This window comes from Lobosporangium transversale (assembly GCF_002105155.1).
Source record: "Lobosporangium transversale strain NRRL 3116 chromosome Unknown BCR41scaffold_39, whole genome shotgun sequence".
In the NCBI taxonomy this organism is placed as follows: Eukaryota; Fungi; Mortierellomycota; class Mortierellomycetes; order Mortierellales; family Mortierellaceae; genus Lobosporangium; species Lobosporangium transversale.
This window is the reverse complement of record NW_019029017.1, coordinates 212,061-238,215: the sequence shown is the minus strand read 5'-3', so window position 1 is coordinate 238,215 and position 26,155 is coordinate 212,061. Positions and strand designations below refer to the sequence as shown.

Sequence of the window (26,155 nt, the reverse complement as noted above, 5' to 3'; positions counted from 1 at the left end):
TCCTCAGACATGGAAGTCGAACAGCACTACTGATACCAACGCTGATAGAGTACACTGGTCGCCTCTCTCTCCTCCCCTTTTTATTTCCTATAATGTATGGCATTTTTCTACCTCAAAAAAAGAGTGCCTTGTATGCTTTTCCTATAATATGGTCAAAAAGCTTTTTATTGCCAGTATCTTTTCTGATCAGCAATATTCTACAATCAAGGCGTGTAACGCTTTCACTGACTTTTTTTTTTATTTCTTCCTTATCATGGCATGTATTTACAGTACATCTTTGTGCTTCTTACGACGCATTTTTGAACCCTAATGATTTGTGTGTTTTATTTTTTTTTGTATTCTTTTCATTCCACACTGTATATTTTTGTAATTCAATAAAATTGATAAAATCGACGAGTTTTCAATTGACTAAGCCACCGATCCTTTGATGTGTTGCGTGTTTAAAAAAGTGGAGGATGTTCCTCGATTCTCATTGGCATTTATTTAATTACCATCCACATCATTTTCCTTTTCTTCTGAACCGACGAACCCAGTTGGGGTGAATCCTTCCCATTCATTTCTTGCTCTGCTACCACATACAGCCTTACTCTTTTCTCTTTTCTCTTTTCTCTTCTCTCTTCCTTTTTTACTATTGAGCTGTGTTCCACAAAGGAAGCAGATTCGACCATCTTAAAGCATCAGTGTCCTCCTTCCCCTTTTCTAAAGAAAACAAAAAGAAAGAAATCAAAGTTAGAAGAAGAGAAAATAAGAGCAAGAAAAGGGAAGAGATTGAGCCTCATTTCCTAAATCAAAAATATCTACAAGCATCTATTTTCAACGCGGTGTCCTGTACTCTTTAATTTTCTATACTCGATACTGCATACCTCAAGATAGTTCCTTCATCGCATCGGCCCTGTACAAAAGAAATTATGACGACTGGGTTTTCTTCATTTGCTCTTGGGGGAGGATCAACTCAGAAGCAGCGTGTTTCTTATTTTTATGATGGTAACACTCTTTGTTTGTTCAAACATTGAGTCTCTAACCAATTTTGCTTAGAAAAGACAAGGCTTCAAGGATCTGAATTGTCTCGATTCTGATAGTCACTCACATTTCTTATTTTTCTCTGCGTATGTATGTGTATCCGTAATTCGAATTAGATGATGTCGGAAATTACACCTATGGTTATGGTAAAGCTTCACTAGATGTTGTCCATATTATAGACAGCTTTTTCCCTTGCTCTTCCGACATGAATTCTTGTGATATCACTGATTAAACTCTTCTATCTTATTTATCTCTATCCATCAATTCAATTGAATAGGTCATCCAATGAAGCCTCATCGAGTGCGTATGTGCCATAGCTTAGTAACCAACTATGGACTCTACAAGAAGATGGATGTCATTGTAAGTCTTGAAGCATCATTGTTATCCAAGGCATGTGCCTTAGTAGGGATGGTGCAACATCCAAAGCCTAATGAGCTCAATATCATCTTTGTAATATATTTAACATTTTCGGTAGCGCCCGAAACGAGCGACTGCTAGGCAGATGACTCGTTTCCATAACGATGAGTATGTTGACTTCCTGTACCGCCTTGCACCTGAGATGGTTGGTGGTGAAGGGATGTCAGAGCAAACTAAGCAGCTTTGTAAGTCTGGTCATTAAGACATTTTCGTAGGACTGCTCTTGAAACTTCATTTTGAAAATTTATACTAAACCTTTCTTTCATAATTTAATAAGTCAATCTTGGTGATGATTGCCCTGTTTTTGATGGTTTGTTTGAGTTTTGCTCCATTTCTGCTGGAGGTTCAATTGGTAAGTGTGGTGAGAAGCCTTTTTTTCCTTCCTCTTACAATGATATGAGATAAGCACAATATAGATGACTGATTAAAGCTTGGTTGATAACATCTACAATATGACTATAGCTGCTGCTAATAAGCTCCTTCGTGGCGAATCAGATATTTCTATTAATTGGGCCGGTGGATTACATCATGCAAAGAAGACGGAGGCGTCAGGGTTTTGCTACATCAACGACATTGTACTGGCTATCTTGGAACTGCTACGTTATCATCAGCGTGTTCTATACATTGACATTGATATTCACCATGGCGATGGAGTTGAAGAAGCTTTCTACACTACAGACCGTGTCATGACTGCTTCATTTCACATGACAGAATTCTTCCCTGGAACCGGAAAGCTTGAAGAAACCGGAATTGGCAAAGGCAAAAACTATGCAGTCAATGTACCTCTGCAAAAAGGAATGGATGATTGGTCGTATCAGAATCTATTTGAGCCTGTAAGTCTGAGAGGCCAAAGTATGGACTGTATAGGCTTTGTCGAGGGGAATTTATAATCACACTTTTTCATATTTGCCATGAAATAGATCATCAAACATATCATGGAGTGGTATCGTCCAGGAGCAGTAGTTTTGCAGTGTGGAGCAGATTCCTTGGCTGGTGATAAGCTCGGATGCTTCAATCTTTCGATGAAAGGGCACGCCAACTGCGTGGCATATGTCAAATCTTTTGGCGTGCCAATGATTGTCGTTGGTGGTGGAGGATACACCATCCGTAATGTAGCCAGAGCATGGACCTTTGAAACTGCTGTGCTTTTAAATGAGCAGCTGCCTGAAGAGCTTCCTTTTAATGCATACTTTGAGTACTATGGACCCGAGTACCGTTTGGATGTCCCTGCCAGCAATATGAAGAATGACAATACTCCAGAAGATCTGCATAATCTCAAGGCTCAAATCATTGAAAATCTCCGACATATTCCATGTGCGCCATCTGTTCAGATGCAAGAAGTACCAAGAGACTATACGTCATCGGATGACGAAGATGAAGACGACGATTTTGATGTGAGAATTCCACGTCGATTGGCCGATTCTAGAATTGTACCGGACGAGGAACTTTCCGATTCTGAAGACGAAGATGGGCGTCGCAATCATCACGACGCTAGCGGATCATCATTAATCATGGGCTCACCAGGTATGACCCATGTCACCACTACTGGATCAGGAAGATTAAGCAGTCGTGCCACCACCACTTCTGCGGCACATAACTTCGCTAGCCCTTCTGCCCCCATCAATGGAGGCAGCTCTGGCACTATCTCAAGTCACAACCGTAAGATTGTTTCAACAACACCATCCGATGTAGTGCAGGCTAAACCAAGCAACGCTCAGGGCGAATGGAACTCCAGTCCTACTTCAAAGACTAATAAAGGCGGCCAGACTGTTATTGGTGTTAATAATACATCTTCAGCTGCACGCCGTGGGGGACGGGCTATAGTTGCTACCCCTTCTCACAAAGCAAATGGAAAAGAATCGCAATCTTTGTCTCAGCCATCTCAGGCCCTCCATCCTGGACCTCCCTCTAAAGGTCGCGAGATCCACTCCAAAGAGTATCAGCCCAGAGATTCACATCGCCGTGAGTCTATGCACCCTCCTCAGTCGCCACATCCTTCACAGCAACCAATACACGGGCAACCGATGACTCAACCAACTCATCTTCAGCAAGGACCACCATCACACCATCATATCCCCAGGGATCAGCAGCAGATGCAGATCCAACATCAGCAACGTGAGCATCAAATGCATAGGGAACATCAGCAACACCGTGATATCCAAATGATTCGCGATCAGGAGCAGAGGGAACATGAGCAGCGTGAGCGTGAACATCATCACCAGATGCAAATGCATCAGCAACGCAGACCTGGATCGAGTTCAATCCGCTCAGATTACCACCCTCAATACCCTGTGGATGATATGGTGCGATATGGGGGACCACCTCAGGGCGGCGGAAGCGGCCATGGGGGCTACTCCCAGCATCCATCATCCATGCATTATGCTCAGGGGCCTTCCCAGCAAGGTTCACAGCTGCCACCATCGCAGCCTGGCCATGGCCATATGCACAGCAGTAGCGGATCTCACAGCGGACCTCATCCACATTCACACTCACACTCCCATTCAATACATCATCATTCTCAAAGTCCGCACAGCTCGCATTCTCAACATGTACAACACGGAGGTCCTCCACCTCCCCATCATCACATGCCTCCTCAGCATTCATCAATGCCACCGCAGCATTCACATCATCATGGTCCACCGCCACCTGGTTCACAACAAGGCTCCGGCCACCATTACTCTGGAGGTTCAGGGAACAGCGGTGGCGGCCGATCGGGAGGCGCAAGCATGAGTCAAGGAGGAAGACCTGGATCAAGCAGTGGACCTATGTCTGGAATGCACTCATCTGGATATGGTGGACCTAGTGGAGGGTACGGTGGGTATATATCTGATCGTCACGAGGAAGGCCCAGGACCAATAGGTCATCGTGATCGTAAAGAACATTACAAGGAGCCATCAAGCATGGACTTGGATGATCCACGGATGATGGATACACGGCCATTACCACCTCATGGAGGACCTATACCCCCGATGGGTCATCACTCACATCCATCGCATGGAGGATCCATAGATTATGGAAGAATGATGCCTGGTGGCCCAGCACCCCCACCTCATTATGGCCATCGTCGCGGAGGAAGCCATGGTGGAAGTCAGGGTGACCTTCGTGGAGCAATGATGGGTGGAGAGCCACCTGGCCCTGGTGGCCCTTATGGTGGGTGGGAGCGGGAGCGGGATCGAGATCGACACCATGGTTACCGCGGCCCTGCTCCATAGATCTATACATCAATACATAATTTTTTTCCTCCTTTCTTTTACTTTGCCTCTACTTTATCTGTCAATAAATACAGACCTAAATATCATATCTTTGCAATATCACTATGCCATCACGCATCACTTATCGCTAGATTCTTGACACGTTTGTATTTTACATATTCTATCAGGATGTAAGTTATGACTGACATATCGCTACTCAATACATCGATTCAAATATTCTCCATGCAGAATAGTGTCGGGGAAGTGCTGGTTGGATTTGATTGAAAGCTCGATTGGCTGTCGTTCTCATAATTGATCTGAAAAATTATACTCAATCAGAATAGAGAGAAAGTCATTAATTGAAAAGGAAATTTCTGTCCAACGCCTTTTCTTTTGTTTTGGCCAAGAAGTGCATGTGCTGTAATTTTATCAATGCGTTGTGGCACAGCCGAGAAAGGTTTATGAGAATGGATGTCCCGAAGAGACTAAAATCTGATGGAAGGATACGATGCGGGTTTGTTCATCACCAGAATTCTGGCAATATCTGACAAGGTCCTCTCACTGCGAGACGACAAACTTTACTATCACCCTTTTATGAAAATTCTGTTCTAACAAAGCAACGAAACAGTAGGGACCGGTCCATCGGCTATAGATAAAATTAACAAAGAGAATGAAGACATGATAAATTCTTTTAGACAGCCACTCGATTGTGGTATTGCATCCTGTGGTCTGGAGGTTGGCTTGGGCTATGATGTTGTGTTCCGGTTGTCGATAATATTAGGGAATAAAAATAAAAATAACATTGCTGAACAATCATATACGAGAATTGTAATCAATAGTCTAACAGAGCACAGAGCATCGAATGCACTGAATCTTTTTATACATAAGATTTTCCTTTCTGTCATGGTATTTAATAGTGTGCTATGGGGTTGGAGTGTGCAAGAAGGATCACATTAATTTTTTTTTTTCGTTCATTCATGTGGCTGCCAAAAACATCATTGGGGGGTTATTGCCAAGCTATTGTTTGATATTTATACGATGTGCGCGTTGTGATCTTTTCTCTCTTCATCAATCACTTGATTGCTTTCCATTCCAGTACCTTTCCTTCCACTTTATTTTTACTATGGACACCTCCACTATACCTCCCATTAGACATGATCATCCTGCTTCCACAGATTCATCGTCTACATCTTCCTTCACTGCCATACGACCTAACAGAAACGCACATGGACTTTCCTCCAACTCTTCTACATCGACAACTTTAAACCAAGCACATAAGGTCTTGCGTAGTCAAGTACCAGAATCCATTACAGATATTCGCCTCTTCGATGGTGAAAACACGCCTCAGAACATTGCAGTCTATGGCTTTGGTTTGGGCACACTCTTTGGTGCCAGTTTGATCCTGGCATCTCTTGTAGAGACATCTATTCCACAGTTCTGGCTCTTTTTGGCTGCACTCGCCATCTTTCATGCGTTCGAATACATTGCCATTGCTCTGTTCAATCCTACCAAGCTTACTCTAGATTGTAAGTAAAAGTTGTTCACAGTAGCCCAGATATGAAATAGTAGTATATTTTTTAATGAATGGCGAAGCATAATCTGGCGATGCGACACAAAGTATATTTCCCACATTAAAATCAATGTGCACTTTTTTTTTCTTTTTTAAAGCATTTCTCTTGAACCACAGTCCTGAATACACCATGGCAACAATCGGTGGCGTTACAGAGTTTCTGATCGAACTCTATTTCTTTCCTCAGCTCAAGACCTGGGGTTGGCTCAACAAGGTTGGTCTAATTATTGTCGTTATAGGCCAAGCTGCTCGCACCCTCGCCATGTTTTCTGCCAAATCCAATTTCTCGCATTATGTCGAGTTTTATAAGGAAGAGCACCATGTCCTAGTGACTGATGGTATCTACAGGTAAAAAGTTGTGTTTTTTTTTTTTTTTTTTTTTTTTTTTGTTATTGTTCTTTTAATGACCATGTGCAAATATAATTATCAATTGTTTCCTGAAAGCTATTGTTGGTTGGCGGTTTCCAATTCGAAGGGAGTTTTTTTTTTTTTTTTTTTTTTTTTTTTTTTTTCCTTGTTCAAACAAAAGCTTAACACTATTGGGTTTATTTTTTTTCTTTCGATGACATGAAATAGTCTGCTGAGACATCCTTCATATTTTGGCTTTTACTACTGGGCATTGGGATCCCAACTTATGATGATGAATCCGATCTGCTTTGTAGGATATGGTGCAGTATTGCACTATTTCTTCTCAGATCGCATATTCCAAGAAGAACAGCTTTTGATTCGCTTCTTTGGACAAGATTATCGCGACTACAAGGCCAAGACAAAGACTGGCCTACCTTTTATCAAGTAACAGAGAATCGTGTTCTCCTGGATGAGCGAATTTCATACAGGAAAGGGTGATTGAGAGTAGGACTGGACGAATACACACATTTCATAATAGATATAGATTTTTAATGGGTCTATCTTTCAATTGTACTTGTACGATAAACTATTTCTTCAAGCTATAACGTTGTTCATGGTCATAAAGTATACATACACGTATAAATGTTAAAACCGACGATGGCAGAAAGGTCTAAAGAACATGGTCCTTTATTCAGGTGAGCTATCAGTTCCCAGTTTTTGCCGCTTATCGGGCTTGTCATCATCTTTCTCATCGTCATCGTCATCGTCGTCGCCATTCACCTCAGTTCTCTTTCTTTTACCGTAGCTTTTTTTTTTTTTTTTTTTTTTTTTAAGAAAAGTATGAAATGAATTTTCCGATGTTAGTTTTTATGTTGGTTGGAATATTCAGTAGTTACACAAACAATGCCTTTTCTTACATCAAACTTTCCGGGTTCTTTGCAGGATCCTTGCATGTTTTTAGTCTTCTATCAATCTCTTGTACCACAGATCTATCCACTTCAACACAACGTGGATCTGTTTTCAAGACGTTCTCAATGCTTTCTAATATCGGTAGCAATGTTTGATTATACTTTTGCGTTGTACTTTCCGTTGCTTTGAATTTATAAGTAGCGTATCTATGATGAAAGAAGAGAATAATAATAATAATAATAAAAAGTCGGTAGACAGAGTTATAAAACTGTCCAATGTATTGTAAGCTATAGTAGTCCTTTTTTTTTTTTTTTTTTTTTTTTTTTTTTTTGAACCATTACCTTTCAAAATCATAGGATTCGTCTTGACAAGCTATCCGCAGGGCCGCAAGGGCAATCTGTGAGGGTTGGTATAAGAAACAGAGGTCCGTGTGAAGGGAGGTGTCGATCAACTTCAGAGCAGCCTCATATACCCTCTGTAGCCTCTCCATATTATCGGTGACAGCCTATATATTATTCATGACAGATATAATTCAAGAAAGTTTTTTTTTTTTTTTAAGAATGGTGGACAAGCAAAAAAAAAAAAAAAAAAAAAAAGGTGAGAATAGAATAAATTTTTACCTGCATATCGTAAAAAAAACCAAGGCATGGGCGATATGGGTGGTGCACAGTGAAATGGAAGCGTAGGTTCTTACAGACTAAAAACTCCAAATTCAAGATGGCTGATGGCAAAGCTTTGAGTGCTTTTGTAAAATCCTCAATATTCATTAAAACATTTTCTGTCTTGCGTGCTAAGAACATGCATGTCATCCTACATATTGAAATGATAAAAGAAAAAAAAAAAAAAAAAAAAAAAAAGAATCGACAAGTTAAATTAAGTAAAATAAAAAAAACAGCCAATGCATATCTTTGGTTAAAAAAAAAAAAAAAAAAAAAAAGGTGTAATTGAAAATAAAGAAGACGAAGAAAAAAAAATGATCCTTACATAACATCTTTAGGATGATAATCCATGACTGTATTCTCAAGGTAGAATCTCTTCATGTAGACGATAGCTGTTGCCTAGCAATGAGATGATATAACAATCTCTGTAAGCTCCCAATCCAACTTTAAGAATAGGAATAATAATAAAATATTTCCACGACATCAAAAGTCATAGTTTGCCTTTTTTTTTTTTTTTTTTTTAAAAAAAAAAAAAAAGTTGCCCACTTACTGTTGTGTGGGATGGGAGCTTCCAATGCTGAAATATCTGTACTATCTTGCGTTCATAAAACCCAAGGAGGGCCAGCTCTTCTTCTACTTTTAGAAAACTAAGGTCTTTTGGCAAGCCGTCGACAGAGAGGCCTTGTGCTAGCCTCTACTCATTTTTTTTTTTTTTTTTTTTTTTTTTTTTTTTAAAACAAAAAAAAAAAAAAAGAGATAGTAATATGGATCCATGTTAGACATCCATGTATGAGAGCCATGATCTTTCTTTTCCCCGTCTTTATCAGAGCCATAAGAAAGACACAAGTTGTACCTGTTCACGTTCTTCTCCAATGTTCTGTTTAATACAAGCGATAGCTTCCTGGTTTACTTTATTTCTCAAATTATCCAACGCAGCCTGTGTATATCGCCAATGGTTGTATTGTGTTGACTGTTCATATAGTTGTTTCAGTTGAACTTCTTTCAGTTGACCTTCTGCTTTGGCATTTTCTGCCTGGTCGGACGATGATGATCCTGATGTAGTAGTCAATGGAGCTGCTCCATTGGTGTCTTTATTTTCTACTACTGTTGACATGATTCCTGTGCTTTTACTTGTGTCTGAAATTAAAGCAGGTCTTGGATATAATTTTTAAATGCTTCGCATCACATACAAAAAGGTGGTGGCAAAAAAGGGTTGCCAAGCCACGATGTAGTGTCCCTCCCTTCGGCATTTGGGCTGGAAACTGAAATTCATTCTTTTGTCGCACTCGTCTCCTTTAACTTAATAATGAGTGCTACAAGATTCCAGTCATGTGTGGCAAAAACTGCTCGATCCACGCTGGTTCCACAAACAAGATCTGTTACAACATGTACACATTCAACCACAACGGCAGGATCCTCGGCTCAATGCCTCCGACTTTTACTACTTCAGGTGCAGACAGAGACACTATTGGCCCATGTGCCCGTAAAATCTAGGATCCGACGCCTACAGCTCGGTCAACAACGAACTATACATTCAAGCAGTCTATCAAAGCACACCACAGTACCCAGCATAGTAAGCGATAAGACACAGGGAGAGCAAAGTAGTTCATGCAATTCATGGAATCATACACATCTAGCCGTAGACACAGGCATAGTTGCATACAGCAATAGTGGTAACGACACACGGATATCCTGGGGCCCTGGCCCTCCTCGCATTATCGAGGAGATTCTAGCCAAGGGGACTGGAAAAGCAGCATCGACTCCATCACGTTCGCCATTAAAACACAATATTTTCCCAAGGGCTTCCTCGATGGATCCAAATATTGATTATTGGGCTTTATACCAGGAGCAGCTCAATCAAAAGAGGATTGTCACCGAGACTGATCTCCTACGGCTCCTTCAATGGCTTCGGAGCAAACCCATTACAAATGATACGGCTAGAAAAATGAATCAAGTCATGATGGCGATGCATAAACGTGATATACACTATTCATCGGACGTCTACAACGACTTTATCTACCTTCATATCAAACGGAACAAGTTTCAGGAGGCGCAACGCGCGATTGACATTATTTATGAGGAACCTATGGATATGGCGACATCTCAAAGGACATTGGCGCTTCAAATGGCCATGTATCTCAAGAACGGGGATGAAGCTAGGCTTCAGGATTTGATCTCTTGCAAGAGCAATGGGCTGATGCAGTATATATCACAATTCCTTAATTGGACAAGAGGCTTACAACTGACGAGCAATGATATCGAACGCGTGAAATCTATCTTTCGTGACCTCCAGATTCAGAGCTGTCCCCCCAATTCTAGACGCTTTACCCACTTGCTGAGTTCTTTATTCGAAAGCAATAGACCCGATGAGGCCTTTGCTCTTCAGAACCATACCCTTGACTTGGGCTTCCCGATCAACAAGTATACGGCATCAGCCATGATGTCCGGTCTACTTAAGGCAGGGTGTTTGAATGAAGCAACACAGATGTGGACTCGAATCTCGGAGCAGCCAGGAACAGCGCATCTGGATCTGCCCGTCATGAACGCGCTTCTGTCAGCATTGTGTCGTATACCAAAAGAATTTCCTGCCGCATTAGAGCTATGGAATCAGATCCTCAAGGACCCAGAGATCAAACCTGATGCACATAGCTTTTCTAGTGTGATGAATGGATATTTCAGATCGAAGAATCCTGATTCCGCCATGGGACTATGGGAGAGCATGCAGCAACAGCCTTACTTTATTAAGCCTGACTCGACTATGTATAACATTGTTTTGACCGGTCTACTCCGCAACCATCTGCCTGAAAAAGCCAAGGTCATGTTTGATGAGATGACTATGCGCAAGAAAGTCAAACCAACTTTGGATACTTATAATATTATGATCAAGGGGCTGCTTTCGGTTCAGGATCAGGTGGGAGTGAATAAAGTGATGAGCCACATGACAGATTCTGGGATTGCACCCAACGCCACTACTTATACGATTGTTACAGATGTGTTGTTTTCGCAACGAGATGCGGGGTCAGCCATGAAAGTTGCAGACCTCATGACAAGCCGGAAAATCCCCAAAACAGCCATAACATATTCAGCATTGATAGCGGGATACGTTAATGTCGGCATGCTGGATAGAGCCAAGGAAACATTTGAGGCCATGCAACAGGAGGGGCATGCGCCCTCTATCCACACATATGGTGCTATGATGCAATGTGCTTTCAAGGGCCATGATATTGAGCTGGCTGAAAATATGGCTCGTCTTGCTCAAACAACTACCGAGGAAGGCATGTCTGCGGGTGCTTATCTTATCATGATCTCTGGATATTCTAGGCTTTCACTGATGGATAATGCCGAGAGATGGCTGAAAAAATTTCAAGGGGATTCGATTGCTTGCAATAGCGACCAGATCCTATGGAAATCATACTATGTGTTACTCAAGGCCTGTGTGGATAATCAATTGTGGGCATCAGCAGAAAGGGTACTGGGAATCATGCGGGAGTTCAGATTTCAGTCATTAGTGCCGAAACTTAATAGGCTGATCGAGGAGATAGAACAAAATCAGGCTTGAGGTGTGTCTGGAACAACGTGTCTGACTACTTTTCCAATGGAGAACATGTTGAACTAACGGCAATAAACAATGGCGAAGAGATCCATCAATCATTCCAACAAGTGCTTTATTTCAAATGATTACATTACATGTAGCTGGTGTTCTATTGTTTGGTGTCATGCGTAGACTGGACGGATTGACCTGTACAGGGCTATTCATTGTCCGACCATTCTTCATAAGCATCGTCTGGAGTTTCATCTACTTCTGCTTCCAGATAGTATGTAGGGTAGATTGCTGCCTGCTCCAGGTAGGACATGCCATTCGACAACGTGTACACAATTCCTACAACTCTCATACTAAGCAGCATCTTGCTTGCAGTTGACGGATCAAAGTACACATGAAACTTACGCCGCTGGTCCAGTGGTTTTTGCTCCTCACGTAGTAGATACCGATCCCATTCTGCAAAGGTTACATTCGCAAACATGGGCACAGGCATAACGGGCTTGTTCTTGGAGGATGGTATAGGCCCAAATTCTGACGGTATTGTACTCGCTGGATGATTACTACTACTATTGGTTTGATCCAATCCTGACTCGGATGTGTTGAACGAAGGGGCACTTGAGCCTAGCAACATTCTATCGACCATAGCCACTAATTCGGGATCATCCTCTGTAGCCAATTCATCGGAAAAATCTGCTTTATCAGAGTTATTCTCCTCAGGCTCTTGTGGCTCATCAGGGAAATCAATATGGATGATCTCTAGATCCAAATCCTCTCTGGAAATGATTGAAAGATTCTTCAGGTCTGCGTCAGGGCCAATCAATGACTGGACAATTGCCTCCGCCATCGCACGATCCATCCCCAAACTTTCGACATTGGTCTCGTAGGATGTCCATGTCTGGTCAAGGTGTCCATACCACTCGCCACCATACAGCAATGAGCATGCTTTGTCATAGAGACCAGGCATACTATTGTTGATCTGTTTACAGAGGGGTAGTTCAACCTGGGCTTGCTCTGCAACCTTCAATGCAGCTCGCAAATCTTCTTCATGCTCTGGAAGTACATTTCGAAGCAAGAGATAGTTCAGTAATGCCGCAATAACTAGGGGGGTGTCTTTATGATAGGTCATATCGATCCATCCTGTGTTTTTTAAGAAGTGTTCCGAAAGGAACGTGGTTACAACGTTGGTGAAATCGATCACTTGTCCATCTTCGGGGAGATCCACGCTATCGATACCGGCATTCATGGCCTCATAATCAGGATCGCCCGGATTGGTATCATTGTCTGTGACACCGGGTGTGTTAGAAGCCCCACCTCCTTGGAACATCTTGGGACCAGTCCGAATACCACCGTAGTCAAGATAAGTAGATAAGATCTGTGCTCGTTCAGGGTTAAACTTGCGGTTTTTACGAAAACGTGTTACGGCTAGTTCCATCCTCTCAGCTACAGATTTAGAGCTATCATTGAACAAATGTGAATGCCATAGTCTTATTCTCCAGGTTTTCTTGATGTGTTGGCAGGTATAACGCAACAGGTAATGGAAAGAAACAATAAGAAAAAAGAAAATATCACACTAGTGCTTACATGTCATAAGGGTCCTCTTTCTCAAGTTCCTCAAGATTGACATTGTTGAGAAGGTCTTCCAAATCAGGCTTGTTGGCCGCCTTTTTTTTTCTCTTTTTCTTCTTTTTCTTTACGGGTGCATCACCATCCTCTGGTGTTTGAGTAGTCTCTACAGGTTGAGTTGCTACTGGGCGCGAGCTTGAGCTAGCTTGAAAAATGCATTAAAGAGAACAAAGAAAATTCTTTAGTATCACATGGAACAAATCCTTTTGAATTAAAAAGTCCATGTATTGTTTTATCACAGATTTCTTTATTTTATTTTGGTACTAACCTTCAGGAATCTCATCCTCGTCTGTCTCGTATTCACTCTCGGAATAATCCCCTACAGCATTCAAAGTCCTGCCCATTTCGTCAAACATTCGAGAAATAGTTTCTCGGGCTTGTCTTTTCAAAAAAAAAAAAAAAAAAAAAAAAAAAAAAAAGATAGAAATTAGATCGAGGCATTAACCAAACCCATGAAGAGAATGTAATCAAATGAACGATCTAATTTCGTTTTGAAATTACTCCTCGGTCAATTTATCCATGGTGCTGTCGAAACTACAAGTATGGTTGAATGTTTGACATGCACAAGACGTTTGTATAGTGTTAAATGGTTTTTATTTTGTGAAAACAGAAACAAAGAACAAAGAAGCAGAAAAAGGAAAATAAAATAAAACAAAAGCCAATTTTTTAATAGACGCGCTTTATTGTGAACACAGCACATGGCCAAGACATAAATAGTAGACACAATTTTTTATTTCAAAGATGATACGGTGTGCCGCAGCAAACGACAGTTAATTGTCAATGCCATGTCAAGCAAAGAAAAAAGTATAGTAAAATAAAATAGCCCCAATTAAAAAAGTAAAAACCAGGGTGTAATGAGGTTGTATTATTTTAAACAACACGCTTGACCTCAAAGAAACGCTTAAGATACGTAATCTGGAAGACGCAAACAAGGAAAAGGATAGCGGACTGGAACAAGGACCACCACACCACGCGCGAGTTTGTGCTTTCAGCAGCTAATAGACCATTTTGAATAGAGATCATGAAATCGTTTTCATGGAAATTAGCGGGTGATCGTCACCTAAAAGAGTCTCTTTCTAGCCACCATGTCTTTGCAAATAGTCCTCAAGTAAAAGTAAATGAAAAAAAAAAAAAAAAAAAAAAAAAAATTATGAGCCAAAAATGGATTGCTACGTACTGTTACGGTGTGTTCTCTCACGAGCCAAAGTATACTCCTGTTCATTTTTGATCTCTTGGATCCCAGCAGCCAATTCACGGATCTCTTGCTCAAGTGGGTCAGTCTTGTTTGCTGTTGAATAGATAATGAGGTATCTCGTCAGTTATACACATTCGTTCTTTTCATAGTGTGGTAGCTCAATTGAACAGCATATAAAAAAAAACCACATACTGGCATCCTCCCTGTATGGCTTAAAGACCAAAGCATTGAATCCAACAGTCTTCTCAGTTACAGTTGAAAAAGCGTTGCTGAAGCAGTACTCATGCTTGCCACTGATCTTTGCCTCAAAGTTGAACGTGTCTGATGCAGTCTTCTTGGCATCCTCGACAAGGATTTCATTTGGATTAGTCATCTAATCACGCGTTAATGTAATCATAGTTAGATTAGAATCATTCTTTGTTTTGAACTTTGGGAGAAAGCCTGTAAAGCATTCTAAAATCGCCTAATCTTCCTTTGCTTTTTGTTTCATTGCCGAGTCTTTTCTTTTTATTTGTGCCTCTTACAAAAAAGTCAATGTCGAGATGGCCGCCCTCCCCAACTTGGAAAGATACATGGAAGGTATCACCCTTCTCAAGGTTTTCGAAAAAGCATCGGCGCTCTCCAGCAGGTACAACGACGTTGAAGGCTGCCACTGACTGGAGCGTGACCAAGACAGCAACGGCAAGAAGAGTAAGCTTGTGGAGCATCTTGCAAAGATGGGTTTGACGAGAGAGGATATTGAGTGTCCGTAAGAAAGAAGAAAAAAATAGATTTTCAAGAAAGAAATGGATGAGCCAGGGTAAGGATTGGCTATCGTCAAAAGGCGTCCTAGAATTGTCGGATGCTTGCTTTCTTGGGAATGATGATGATCAGGTTCTCCCCTCTCTCTTTGTCCCCAATGTGACGTGGTAAAGAATGACAGGCATGTCGTGATCACGTGCACCTAGATCTTATCGAGCGCGTGAATTGATGGCAGAAGAGCATGTAAGCATGTAAGATAGACATGGGACTAGACTTGAAATTGGGGCCTTTATCGTCCATTTTCTCCATCATTATCATCTCTCCGTCCCTTTTCCACCCTTTGTGATTAGTTTTCTGCGTTCGAAGAACGAAAAAGTATATATATATGCGAGTCAAGAGAAAGGAGGGCGCCATTACGGCCTACGCATAACTTTAATAGGCAATTCAATAAAAACAATTTTGTGCGCGCTGCGCATATTTCACAAAAATTTAGAAGTGATCTTTCCTCTTTTTTCTCTTTTCATTTCACTTCTTTCCCCTTGCTTTCTCATCCGACTAATTCCTCTACTTTCAATAAAAATAAAGAGCTAGTTGCATCATGTTCACTGGCATTGTTGAGCACCTTGGCAAGGTCATCGATGTTGCACCCCTCGACTTTTCAGAATCAGGTGGAAAGGGATTCAGCATCACAATTGGTGAGGCTGCCGAGATCTTGGGCGACTGCCACCTCGGTGACAGCATTGCTGTCAATGGTTAGTTCCTTCTTCTCCCACCTCTGATTCAATCGAATGATAGTAATAAGAAAAGAATGTGGAGTATAATACGGATTAAAAATATCCTTTACTGACCGATCTACTGATCTATTTCCCCCTTCCTCAGGCACCTGTTTAACTGTGACTGAATTCAACGAGTCGTCATTCAAGGTTGGTGTAGCACCCGAGACTCTTCGCAAGACCAACCTGGGTAGGTACTTTTAGAACCGTAGGGCAAAATAGTAATAATAACATACTCAAACTCCTTATTTTATAATTTATTAAAAAGGTTCGCTCAAGATTGGGGATGCTGTCAACTTGGAGCGTGCCATGAATGCACACACTCGGTTTGGCGGACACATGGTCCAGGGCCACGTCGACACCACAGTTTCGATCGTCTCCCGTGTGGATGACGGCAATGCCATCACATTTGTCTTCCAAGTCCCAGAGGAATACCAAGAACTTATGAACTATATTGTCCCCAAGGGTTTCATTTGTCTTGATGGCACTTCCCTCACAGTCATTGATGTCGATGATGTCAAGAGGACCTTCTCCATTATGATGATCGCTTACACTCAGACCCGTGTGGTCATGCCTCACAAGGCCCTGGGCGACCAGGTGAATATCGAAGTTGATATGATGGGCAAGTATGCCTCTAAAGCTGTCGATTCCATGGTCAAGAGATATCTCAACGGTGAGGAGGGTGAGAGCCTTGTCGCCAAGATTATAGATCGTGTCCTCGCAAAGCGCGCTTCCGCGAACTAATCATGGAGCAAAGCAGATGTCACTTAATATTAAATCAATTATTGTACATGTACAGAAGCATCGCATCGCACCATCAATTGCTTAAAAGAGAGGAAGGAGCCATTTTGATTAAACGAATATTTTTTTTATTGCACAAAGTTGTAATGAAACATATTTTTTACGACAAGAAAATAAACAAAATAGATACTAAGTACTACTCAAAAACATCTTCGCGCTCGACTTCCACAATGCTGTCCTCCATCCTAGCAAAGTTCAAAAAGTGTGTGGGACGATGCAATTCGTGATAGAACTCCTTAGGCGTGTCCAACACAAGACGGTATTTCATGTCAGGTGTATGTTGTGCACCCATGAATGAATAATTCCACACTCCTGAGGCCGGTACCATGAAAAATCCTAAGAAACGATCGGATAGCAACATCTGAACCTTCTCGTAATGCGAAGGGAGGTATCCCTGTGGGTTATTGCCTGTGTCCTTGTTGTTCCTGCCCCATTCAAATCCGGATGGAGTCAACTTGTAGGCTGTCAGTGAACAAGAACCTGGTGTGAACGAGCAGGTAATAATTATAGTCTTTTCTCCATCCCATGATTTATTATCGGCCATGATCTTGGCATGTGTTGTCACATCCTGAGGTGACAGCTGGGCAAGTTCATTTGGTTGTGTGTGGATCCATCCCAAAGGCTCGAAATCGTTCAAGTACTCGTGATTAGGGAGCATATGAGGAAGATGAACTGTCTGGTGTGTTCCCCACTGAGGAACCATTACGATCGCACGGATTTCCTTTACTTGAGCATTGTCGGGAGGCGACACACCATACATGTACCCTGAAATCTGTGTGCGAAGATCCGAAATAGTAATAAACCGCTTGAGGATATTCTTGGGCAAAACGTATGTATATCCAGCTTCCTTAATGTCATCCGTTGATACATAAATGTGATTAGTACGGAGATGCAGGTTGGTCGATGAAATGGCACGAATACGCCACTCAGTCTTGGACGAAAACGTTTGAGTCTCATAAGGTGCGGTGGTCGTAACAATCATTTCGTCTCCATGGATGTTTTGAGTCTTGGTCGTAACCGCCGTCAATTGTGAAGGCTCCTTGGCCTGTTTCTCAATCTCAGCAATCTGTTGACGCTGAAGGGAAGGCGCAGAGATTTCCATACCCAAGATAATATCACGAATTTCGGATTGCGTCAACGATGCCACATTGACGTTGTTCTTCTTTCCATAATCACCGAGAATCAAGTCCTTCAATGACGTTTCAACTGAGAGCCATTCTTCATCTGTTAGCGAAGGCCAGACATGATGAGGCTCCGTGATAGTAGTCTTGTCGGGACGAAGAATCATCTTGGCCTTGTCGTTGTTGACATGAAGCGCACGCAATATCAAGATGAGACGAGAGAACGCAGTGTATGACGAAATAGACTTCAACCAGTCGTCATAGAGGCCAAACAGACACATCTGAGGCTCCGTTGCTCTTAAAATCAAGTCTCCGAACTTCTCAACCTTCAGACAGGCTTGGAAGGGTAGTTGCAACTCGGAACCCTTGATAACAATGTTGGGGAAATCTAATTGACAAAATGAAGAGAGACGTTAATTAAAGATCTTTCAAGTGCCAATGGAGATGAACGCATTCTCTATATGAAATACTAAGAGAAATATAGAACTTACCAAGACAGTGAACTTCAAGAGGATCCAACATTCCCTTGCGGGTAACAATCAGTTGCTTAGGCTGCTCTTCAACTGGGAGCGAACGAATCAAAGCAGCAACTTCTTCAGCCGTCTTCCACTTAGCCAACTGTCCGAGACGCTTCTGACCCGCCCAAACTGATGTGTGAATAATCTTGAGGAAAAGTTGTCCAGTTCTTGGATTGAAAATAAAGATGGCACCGTTGATGGGTTTTGTGGTCTATTGTTGTAAAGGAGGAAAAGTGGGAGGAACGCATAGTAGGATTAGTATATTATTTTTCATTATAAAATACAGGAATAATTAAGACAACTACGACACCAAGTCACTTACCAAGTTACCCTCGAAAGTCTTGTGAATAGTAACACGGTACACATTCGTATCATCGACAAACCAGATGATCTGATTGCTGAAAAGTTCACCATAGTTTTGCGAGGACAAATATGGTTCTGTGGGTTCTGAAGAGTACAGTTGCAAACCCTTACGAATTCGCTCACGCAAGACATACAATGCAGGGTTGGCCTTGATAATCTTAGCCATAGCCTGTTGCATCAGGATCTTGAGACCAGGGAACCAATTACCATAAGCGCTATACAATGAATAAGCCAGGTCGACGCCAATCATCACGCCCGTAGGAGAGGGGTAGATCGACATGTTATCAGTAGTGTAGTCCAGGAACTTGGCACGCGTGTAACGCTCAATATCGTGTGAGTCAAAGTCGCCCCAACGGAGTTGAATATCAATCCAGAACTTTTGTGTCGTTGTTCCATCCGTGTTATCTCTTGAATCAGTCAGCAACGAAGGACGCGAGACCTTCCACTTGTATGAGCCAAATAGCAGAATATCCGCACATGAGCTGTTCATCTTGTAAGACTTGCGAGGATGGATCGTTTCCTTCTGCACAGTTTCAATCTGCAATGCCTCCAGTTCTTGATCCAGCACTTGACACATATCCATAGTGAGCGACTCGTGAATCTTTTGCCACAAATGTGCACGGAAGATCTGAATCAACGAAATCTTGAGCGTGGGGATCTTGCCGTGCATGAAAATACCTGTTAGATCCAACTGTACTTGGAAACCGACATAGACGTTGGCACGATTGATAGTGGGTGACCACCAGAGCGTGAAGCGACGGTTAGGAATTTGGTTCAAACCAGATCGCTGAGCATTGGTCAACTTCTTGTACTTCATACTCTCCTCGAATCCCGATGCCTTCTCCCAGAAAAGACCCTCCCAGGTTGGGAAGTAGGTGCCCTTGAACAGGGTGTGCTCAAGAATACCTTCCACCCCTCCAAGAGCCTGAATCATGTCAGTTCTGTAGTTGTTGAGCTGCCAAAGCTTTCCATCGTGGCGCTGTGAGGTCCAGGCGAAGGGATTGACCTTGAGAATTTGGTACTGTTTAAACTCCGAGCGGACACGCCATCCCTTGTCATAAGCAAGTGTGTGGCGATCCTTCTGGAACAAACTGTTGATACGGGGGATTCCTCGGTCCCAAGAATCCTCAAGATCCTCCAGAGTTAGACGACGATTTTGGTTGTTGGCCTCCTGACGCTTCAATGCATATTCGGACCAGACACGCTGGGAATCAATGAACTCGGACTCCCATGGTTGCAAGTAACGGAACAGGTTGGGAATCAATTGATCCTGCTCGTGCGACATACCACTACGGAAGTGGGTGATGCCAGCATCTGTCTGTTTGGACCATCTCAGATCCGACTGGGGAATCAAGACGTGGCCCATCGACAACATTCCTAGACCGCCTAATTCCTTTGGAGTGAAGAAGACAGTGGGGGGGAATCTTGAGGGCATCTTTGAGTTAAGTCCGATCTTGACACGAGTTTGAATCTTGTTCTCGCATTTGACCAAAAGATCTAGCAGTTCACGCGTATGCACGACTGCTTCACGATAATATGTCATCAAGCCAATCAAACATGAGTTCCATTTGTTGATGATCTTGGAAAAGGTTGTAGAGCCAGAAGCCATCAAAATTTGACGAATGCGGTTGTGGAATCGCTGAATACCCTCCTCATCGACACGCAAGAAGGCTTGTGCAGTTCGTTCCTTTGTCTGCTCGTTGATCAAGTTCCAGACACCATCCTTCATCGAGAACTGTTCGTCCTGGTTACGAATCTTGGGAAGGATACGGACTTCAAATCCACACATGGCGAAGAGCAAGTTTGGGTTATCCTTGCTATATACTGAGACATATGTGTCATCCCATTCAATAGTCGTCAAACTACGAGGAAGACGATTCTTCATGTCCCAGAAAACAGCACGGCCCAGATTGACGTCATGTTTCATCAAACGCATTCTGCAATCACGGGGCCAGCACTTCTTGTTACGATAACCAACCACATTTTCGTTGTTAGGGTCTGGATGCTCGGTGAGATATCTCTGGATCAAATCCCTTGCTTCATCAGCAGTGAAGCGTAGAACCATATGGAAACGATCAATGTAGCGAGAGTAAAGACGAATGGGGTGGCGCACCTCCGTAGCAACATCGCGATACTGCAAAAAGTCGTTAGGCATCTGAGGAGGCCCAGCCATTTCACTTGCGCGCTGGAGACCGAGGACCAAAAGATCCAAGATCAAGCCATAGTACTGGTAGATAAAGCTGGAAAATTGGAGACCACGAATAAGACCATATGCGTTAACATGATTCATATCTTTGTAATTCAGGGAAATGTTATTCTTGGCAGTCATGTAATCGGCAATATTATGGTCGAGGATCAGACGGAGCAGACGATTTAGAAGTGTGAGATCTACTTTCTCGGCAAGCTTCGAGAATTTGGTCTCCATCATGACAACACATTCACCCTCTGAAGTTTCCCAAACATCAGTGAGATTGTTGATGCCCTGACACCACTTATAAACAAGCAAAGGCGCTGGTTCTGTGTCTGCAGGCTTGATCCATGCAGGGAAGAGATGGCGTTTGTCTGCCTCATACCACAGATACTGATCCAAGTAGGCGTCTGTAATCTTTTCTAAGGGCTCAACATCGTATACGGGAATCAAATGGCTGTAGAGATCCATGAACTCGATGCCGACTTCCTTGAATGCACGTTGAGTAAGTAATAGGCGCTTTATACGACTAAGAGCCTCGTGAGGATTGTCATAAGCTTGTTCAACAAGACCAAGTTCCTCACGTTGTGACTGGTTGAGACGACCTTTGACGCTATAGGCCTCCTTCAATCGCTCTAATGCCAAGATCAAAAGTTTGGTATCATGCTTGTAGCTCAAGGGAGGGAATGGGATAGGTGAAAACTTCCTGCTTTCTAGCCAATGTACAGTTGACGTGTAAATAGCGACAGCTTCCTCCGCGGTGATATAAGGGCCATCCTTAAGATAGTTGTGTTGGCGTTCCTGTTCGGCTTTGAGCCAGAGACGAGTAAGACGACCCAGGTTCTTCTTAGTGACAGTCTTGTCAACGGTTGCTCCGCGTCGAATACGTTCTCGATTGTAATGTGCAACGTTTGTCCACCAGTCAGCTTTATTCTTAACATAGCGCAAAATCATGTTCTCAACTGGTGCAGGCATCATTGGAACCTTCCATGGAATATTTGCCTTCCAGCATCTATACAATGCAAAAAAAAAAAAAAAAAAAAAAAAAAGTCAATACATTCATTCAAATAGATTGTACATTCGTATTTTATCAAAGTACTTCTCATAAGGGCCATACCTCCAAGCCTCACTCAAATGCTGAAGGATAGTCTTGGACTTGTTAGCTTTGATGTTTTCAGGCATCATATCGACAATATCGGCCAAGACAGCAGCACGAAGTTCAAGATCATAATGTGATTCCACTCGCTGTTTGGTCACAGTCTTGGCAATACCCTTGGAGTGACGACCCTCGAAATGTCTTGCAAGGAGATTTCCGAGCCATCGCTCCAACAATGGGACAATACCACGTAAGAAAAATAACCAAACCCTCCAGCCTGGTGCCCAAAATCCACATCCTGGTCCTTTTCCGACGGGTCCTGTGTTGAAACGATAGTAGATGACGTGCTTCAAATCTTTGCACTATAAATACCAAAAGAAATCAGTAAGTGACTGCATATTTTTTCGAATACCTAGTCCATGCCAGACACCATAAAGCTATAAAGCACAAAATATAGGGAGTAGCACTTACTGCACGGATCTGTCTCATCAATCGGTACTTATATCTGTACATTCCTGTCAACTGACCAACGTGTGCGAAAATATACTGTAGACCATCAGCCAGCTGGAATGCATCCACGTTTCCAAGACGGTATTGGACATGTGAGTCGACAATGAGCTTGGTCAAGCGCAAGATTTCACGGCACAAATGCATGGCATTTCCGAAACGTGACTTTTTACGCTCCTTAGTCGTTAAGGTCTTGACGGGTTTAAGGTTGAAGTTATAATCCAGATGTAGGTAATTCAAATTCTTGCGGTGAATTAATAGGTTCAGCATGTTGTATCCCTGTCGGCAGACCTGCAGACCCACTTCAACCCAATCTAACTCTGTTGACTGAAAGAATTTAGTTGCTTTGAGTTGACGGAAAAGATACTTCTTGCTGAGAGGCTTGGGCCGACGATGGTGAAGAGCATTGAGGACATAGTTTTTGAGTAGTTTTTGGTAAGAAACTCGAACTTTAACAGGATGATCACTTGGGCAGTGCTCCAAATACCAGCTCTGAACCAATGGAATGTCCTGAGCACGTCGCATGCGTCCGCTGCGTTTATTGAAAGGGTGCGGTGCCCAGTAGAGACTGATACCGTTGGCAGTATTGTCAGTAAAAAGATCCTCCTCTTCCAGAAAAGACTCCACCTCATCTGGAAGCTTGAAATCCTCATCATCATCTTCGTCTTTGTCGCCAAACAATGCGTCTTCTAAAGACATATCTTGGTTCGGTGCTTTGGTACTGCGTGTGGTGATGGGGTTGATGATGGGATCGTAATAGAATGCGGGAAGGTCAGGATCTTCAGCTGGGATGTATACAACCGTAGGATGATGATACCATCCAACATGTACCGAGCGAGGAAGAGAGTTGTAAACATATGGGAAAGCGACCTTGTACTCAGTTCGGATGGGTTGACGAATGATGATTTTGTTAATATCGTTGAATTCGTTCCAATCCTCATCAGCAGGGTCAACATCACGATATAAGGGCTCGAACTTAGGTCCTCCTGGGATAGCGACATTAAGGGCTTTAGCTGTGAAAAAACTGGGCTTGTCAAATAAATAAAAGTAGTTCTTGTCTGTGAGATCTGACATCAACTGTTTGGCGATTCTGTACAGGTTTGACATTTGGCTCAAATCAAGGTGCCAAGTTCTGTATGATGGCCCGTTGACATGCTTTGTGTCGAGTAAGGGCTTGTGATCATAAAACCAGTCATAGATGGCCTTGTCTTCATCCTCATCAAGTTCCATCTGGATGGCTTCGAGTGGTTCCACATCCAAAATGTTGTCACCGTAGTCCAGAGGCATTTCTTCGTCGTCCATAGGTGGGAAACGCATACGCTTGAAGTGTCGGCGATCTCTCTTTTCACGTCTCATCATGATCCACATGCTTCCCCACTGTGCTATATAAACAGGTTCAATGACCCGTGGGATCTCATTAACAAATGAAATGGCTCCTGTGATATGGTAGAGAACAGGCACTTCCCGAACCTGCTCCCAAGGCATGGGCATATTCTCCAACAGCTTTAATACTGAATGGGGAACATATTTTAATGCACCAAGGTAGATACGTTTATCATGTCTGAATTTTTTAGATGACATATCACCATGGTCTTTGATGATCTTGCGGATATGTTCTGGAGGCATGTCAGACTTTTCATGCGCAACGAATCCAAACTTGCGCTTCTCGCCATAGCGCTACAAAGAGGAAAAGAAAAAGAAGTGAGGAATTATTAAATGCAAGACAATAGTATCTTTTAATGTCAAAATAAAAACAAACAACTGGTGCTTACCTTGGCTTGCAATTGCTGCCATTTCCTAGCCTTCTCTTCCAGTTTCTCTTGGTTCAACTCCTGTGGGGTGGGGACATTGCCATAGGCATCCATCTGACCATATGGATTGCCATATGCCTGGCCATGATATGGATGTGCCGCCATAACAGGAGGTGATCGAAGTTAAAGTGTAAAGATTTGTGTGCTTGAGCTGTTTGTTGGTGCCTAAATGACATCGGGGCAAAGTTAATTAGACGGATAGTGTACGCATGTGCAAATGAGCCTGGTTAAAGTATATGCAGCATGTATGAATCGAAAATAGTGAATGGCGTGGTCGATGACTATGATCAAGCCAATCAGGCAATCAGGCAGTGCGTGTGTGGATAAGAACACTCACCTGTGTCAATAGAGGATATAAGCCAACAAAAGGAAGAGAACGACAAACTCTATGTCCACTCGTGTTCTCCTCGATCTTGTAAAAAAAAGAGATGAGATTGAAAGTGCGTGAAGTGGGCAAAAGCGAAGACGCAGAATGTGTCCAAGTACGCTCAAAATACGCTAGCGCAGCTGATCACGTGGCATATCATGTGACTTGCTCCCGCAATGGCCCAACTGTTTCAGCCCATGCTTGCTTTAAGCCTGGCCTAGTGGCTAAAGCTTCCCCCTCTGTAGCGGAGGGTCTGGTTTCAAATCCGGAAACCCCACTTCCTCTCGGATCAAGGCAGGGGACAGAGAGGTACGGCCCCGACCTGAGTATGAAAGGTTTTTTCCTTTGTACTAACCCAATCTTTGCATCGTCAAAAAATGCAATTTTCTCACAGTATATACTATGCGAACACCACTACCAAATAAACTCTTATAAAAAAAAAAGCTTTCAAGGCTTTCTTCTAAACCGGCAATCTGCTCCTGATCTCTGACAGCAATTTCCCACTATTTTATCTTAACACACAACAGAACCTTTTGGATACCGAGGATGGCCTTGAATCTTCCTAAACTTGCACGAACAACCAGACGGATCGGAGAGAGGGGCATGGTCTTACATCCTGGGGTGAAGCAATGAAATAAATTCACAGTTTTGAACAGGACAACTCCCATAGCTATGAATGGATGGAAACTTGAGTGGATCAACAATGGCGATTGAAATAGTACCTCTTGTGATGCAGATGGCCCCCAGACACTGGCGTTGGCATCGTTCAGCAAATAGGACATGCTTAAGCAGCATAGCATTTTTTAAAAGCAAACTTTATGAAGGATTCAGACTAGGGACAATGCTATATGTATGTCGTCTGTGCCATGCGAAATGCTTCGTATTCTTTTTTAGGGAAGCGTTCATATATGATATAATCGATGGGTTATATTCTAAATTGTCCATTAGCTCGATCCGTCTATGCGCTCAACAAAAAAACAAAAAAAAAAAAAAAAAACACGAGCCAGTGGCGTCAAGGCCAAGACCTTGGTACTCCTTTAGGCCCTGTCCCTTGGGCTGTAAACCGGGCAATTTTGCCCATTTAGCTTCCATCAACTCATGGGGAGGACAGATCCGGCTCTCTGTGCTTTCTACTAGCAAAAAACTATTATCTATTGCATGCCAAGGAAGAAAAAAAAATATCAGTAAAAATTAAACAGCAAAAAAAAAAAGTCAATAGCCATATATCAAGCCATATCATCACGATGCACTATGTCCACCATTTACTTGCCTTCACTCTTTTAATGCAACTAGCAACATTTGTCATCTCATTCATTCTTCCCCTACCTAAAAGAAAAACAAAACACCGTTCCGGCTCTTTTTTCGCTAGAGGTATGTTACCGAACTTCCATACAGA

The 26,155-nt window shown here is 42.6% G+C and overlaps 8 protein-coding genes across 8 annotated transcripts; 4 read left to right on the top strand and 4 right to left on the bottom strand.

Annotated features, from left to right (window-relative positions):
* Positions 1-476: 476 nt before the first annotated feature.
* Positions 477-3,129, top strand: BCR41DRAFT_381797 (hypothetical protein; the record flags this gene model as incomplete). The annotated part of the gene is made up of 8 exons (XM_022027327.1): positions 477-984; positions 1,137-1,166; positions 1,298-1,380; positions 1,496-1,622; positions 1,715-1,789; positions 1,900-2,270; positions 2,358-2,961; positions 3,044-3,129. The coding sequence occupies exons 1-8, from the start codon at positions 909-911 to the stop codon at positions 3,127-3,129; spliced, it is 1,452 nt and encodes a 483-aa protein (XP_021878245.1). The 5' UTR covers positions 477-908.
* Positions 3,130-6,069: 2,940 nt separating this feature from the next.
* BCR41DRAFT_285435 (Isoprenylcysteine carboxyl methyltransferase family-domain-containing protein) lies at positions 6,070-6,988 on the top strand (the record flags this gene model as incomplete). The annotated part of the gene is made up of 3 exons (XM_022020272.1): positions 6,070-6,154; positions 6,297-6,546; positions 6,775-6,988. Coding segments are annotated over 3 exons (549 nt in total), but the record flags the coding sequence as incomplete, so codon positions are not given.
* A 471-nt stretch (positions 6,989-7,459) lies between these two features.
* BCR41DRAFT_310479 (cyclin-like protein) lies at positions 7,460-9,228 on the bottom strand (the record flags this gene model as incomplete). Its single annotated transcript, XM_022020992.1, has 6 exons — positions 7,460-7,628; positions 7,797-7,960; positions 8,076-8,265; positions 8,440-8,513; positions 8,665-8,795; positions 8,976-9,228. The coding sequence occupies 6 exons, from the start codon at positions 9,226-9,228 to the stop codon at positions 7,460-7,462; spliced, it is 981 nt and encodes a 326-aa protein (XP_021878243.1).
* Positions 9,229-9,399: 171 nt separating this feature from the next.
* Positions 9,400-11,765, top strand: BCR41DRAFT_359781 (hypothetical protein). Its single transcript, XM_022025256.1, has one exon. It carries the CDS (start codon positions 9,421-9,423, stop codon positions 11,671-11,673), a length of 2,253 nt encoding a protein of 750 aa, XP_021878242.1. The 5' UTR covers positions 9,400-9,420; the 3' UTR covers positions 11,674-11,765.
* On the bottom strand, positions 11,760-13,907 carry BCR41DRAFT_359779 (Argonaute siRNA chaperone complex subunit Arb1-domain-containing protein). Its single transcript, XM_022025255.1, has 4 exons — positions 13,780-13,907; positions 13,547-13,659; positions 13,237-13,423; positions 11,760-13,109 (listed from the first exon to the last, which is right to left on the bottom strand). Exons 1-4 carry the CDS (start codon positions 13,797-13,799, stop codon positions 11,864-11,866), a joined length of 1,566 nt encoding a protein of 521 aa, XP_021878241.1. The 5' UTR covers positions 13,800-13,907; the 3' UTR covers positions 11,760-11,863.
* Positions 13,908-13,989: 82 nt separating this feature from the next.
* Positions 13,990-15,347, bottom strand: BCR41DRAFT_388734 (supernatant protein factor C-terminal domain-containing protein). Its single transcript, XM_022028035.1, has 4 exons — positions 14,998-15,347; positions 14,666-14,846; positions 14,456-14,566; positions 13,990-14,273 (listed from the first exon to the last, which is right to left on the bottom strand). The coding sequence occupies exons 1-4, from the start codon at positions 15,178-15,180 to the stop codon at positions 14,149-14,151; spliced, it is 600 nt and encodes a 199-aa protein (XP_021878240.1). The 5' UTR covers positions 15,181-15,347; the 3' UTR covers positions 13,990-14,148.
* Positions 15,348-15,714: 367 nt separating this feature from the next.
* BCR41DRAFT_359777 (alpha subunit of riboflavin synthase) lies at positions 15,715-16,923 on the top strand. The gene is made up of 3 exons (XM_022025254.1): positions 15,715-15,966; positions 16,094-16,177; positions 16,256-16,923. The coding sequence occupies exons 1-3, from the start codon at positions 15,813-15,815 to the stop codon at positions 16,729-16,731; spliced, it is 714 nt and encodes a 237-aa protein (XP_021878239.1). The 5' UTR covers positions 15,715-15,812; the 3' UTR covers positions 16,732-16,923.
* A 1-nt stretch (position 16,924) lies between these two features.
* BCR41DRAFT_399450 (pre-mRNA-processing-splicing factor 8) lies at positions 16,925-24,497 on the bottom strand (the record flags this gene model as incomplete). The annotated part of the gene is made up of 6 exons (XM_022029066.1): positions 16,925-18,297; positions 18,401-18,638; positions 18,750-21,990; positions 22,096-22,436; positions 22,546-24,258; positions 24,354-24,497. 6 exons carry the CDS (start codon positions 24,495-24,497, stop codon positions 16,925-16,927), a joined length of 7,050 nt encoding a protein of 2,349 aa, XP_021878238.1.
* Between the last annotated feature and the right edge of the window lie 1,658 nt (positions 24,498-26,155).

What these genes read in the sequence shown, in the direction of transcription:
- BCR41DRAFT_359777 (XM_022025254.1), top strand. Translation starts at nt 15,813, where the DNA reads ATGTTCACTGGCATTGTTGAGCACCTTGGCAAGGTCATCGATGTTGCA. An exon ending in TGACAGCATTGCTGTCAATG is followed by an intron (nt 15,967 to 16,093) that starts GTTAGTTCCTTC and finishes CCCCTTCCTCAG; the next exon opens with GCACCTGTTTAACTGTGACT. An exon ending in TCTTCGCAAGACCAACCTGG is followed by an intron (nt 16,178 to 16,255) that starts GTAGGTACTTTT and finishes TTTATTAAAAAG; the next exon opens with GTTCGCTCAAGATTGGGGAT.
- BCR41DRAFT_388734 (XM_022028035.1), bottom strand. Translation starts at nt 15,180, where the DNA reads ATGCTCCACAAGCTTACTCTTCTTGCCGTTGCTGTCTTGGTCACGCTC. An exon ending in ATCTCGACATTGACTTTTTT is followed by an intron (nt 14,847 to 14,997) that starts GTAAGAGGCACA and finishes ACGCGTGATTAG; the next exon opens with ATGACTAATCCAAATGAAAT. An exon ending in TGAGAGAACACACCGTAACA is followed by an intron (nt 14,274 to 14,455) that starts GTACGTAGCAAT and finishes ATGGTCTATTAG; the next exon opens with CTGCTGAAAGCACAAACTCG.
- BCR41DRAFT_359781 (XM_022025256.1), top strand. Translation starts at nt 9,421, where the DNA reads ATGAGTGCTACAAGATTCCAGTCATGTGTGGCAAAAACTGCTCGATCC.
- BCR41DRAFT_359779 (XM_022025255.1), bottom strand. Translation starts at nt 13,799, where the DNA reads ATGGATAAATTGACCGAGGA. An exon ending in ATGGATAAATTGACCGAGGA is followed by an intron (nt 13,660 to 13,779) that starts GTAATTTCAAAA and finishes TTTTTTGAAAAG; the next exon opens with ACAAGCCCGAGAAACTATTT. An exon ending in CGAGGATGAGATTCCTGAAG is followed by an intron (nt 13,424 to 13,546) that starts GTTAGTACCAAA and finishes GCATTTTTCAAG; the next exon opens with CTAGCTCAAGCTCGCGCCCA.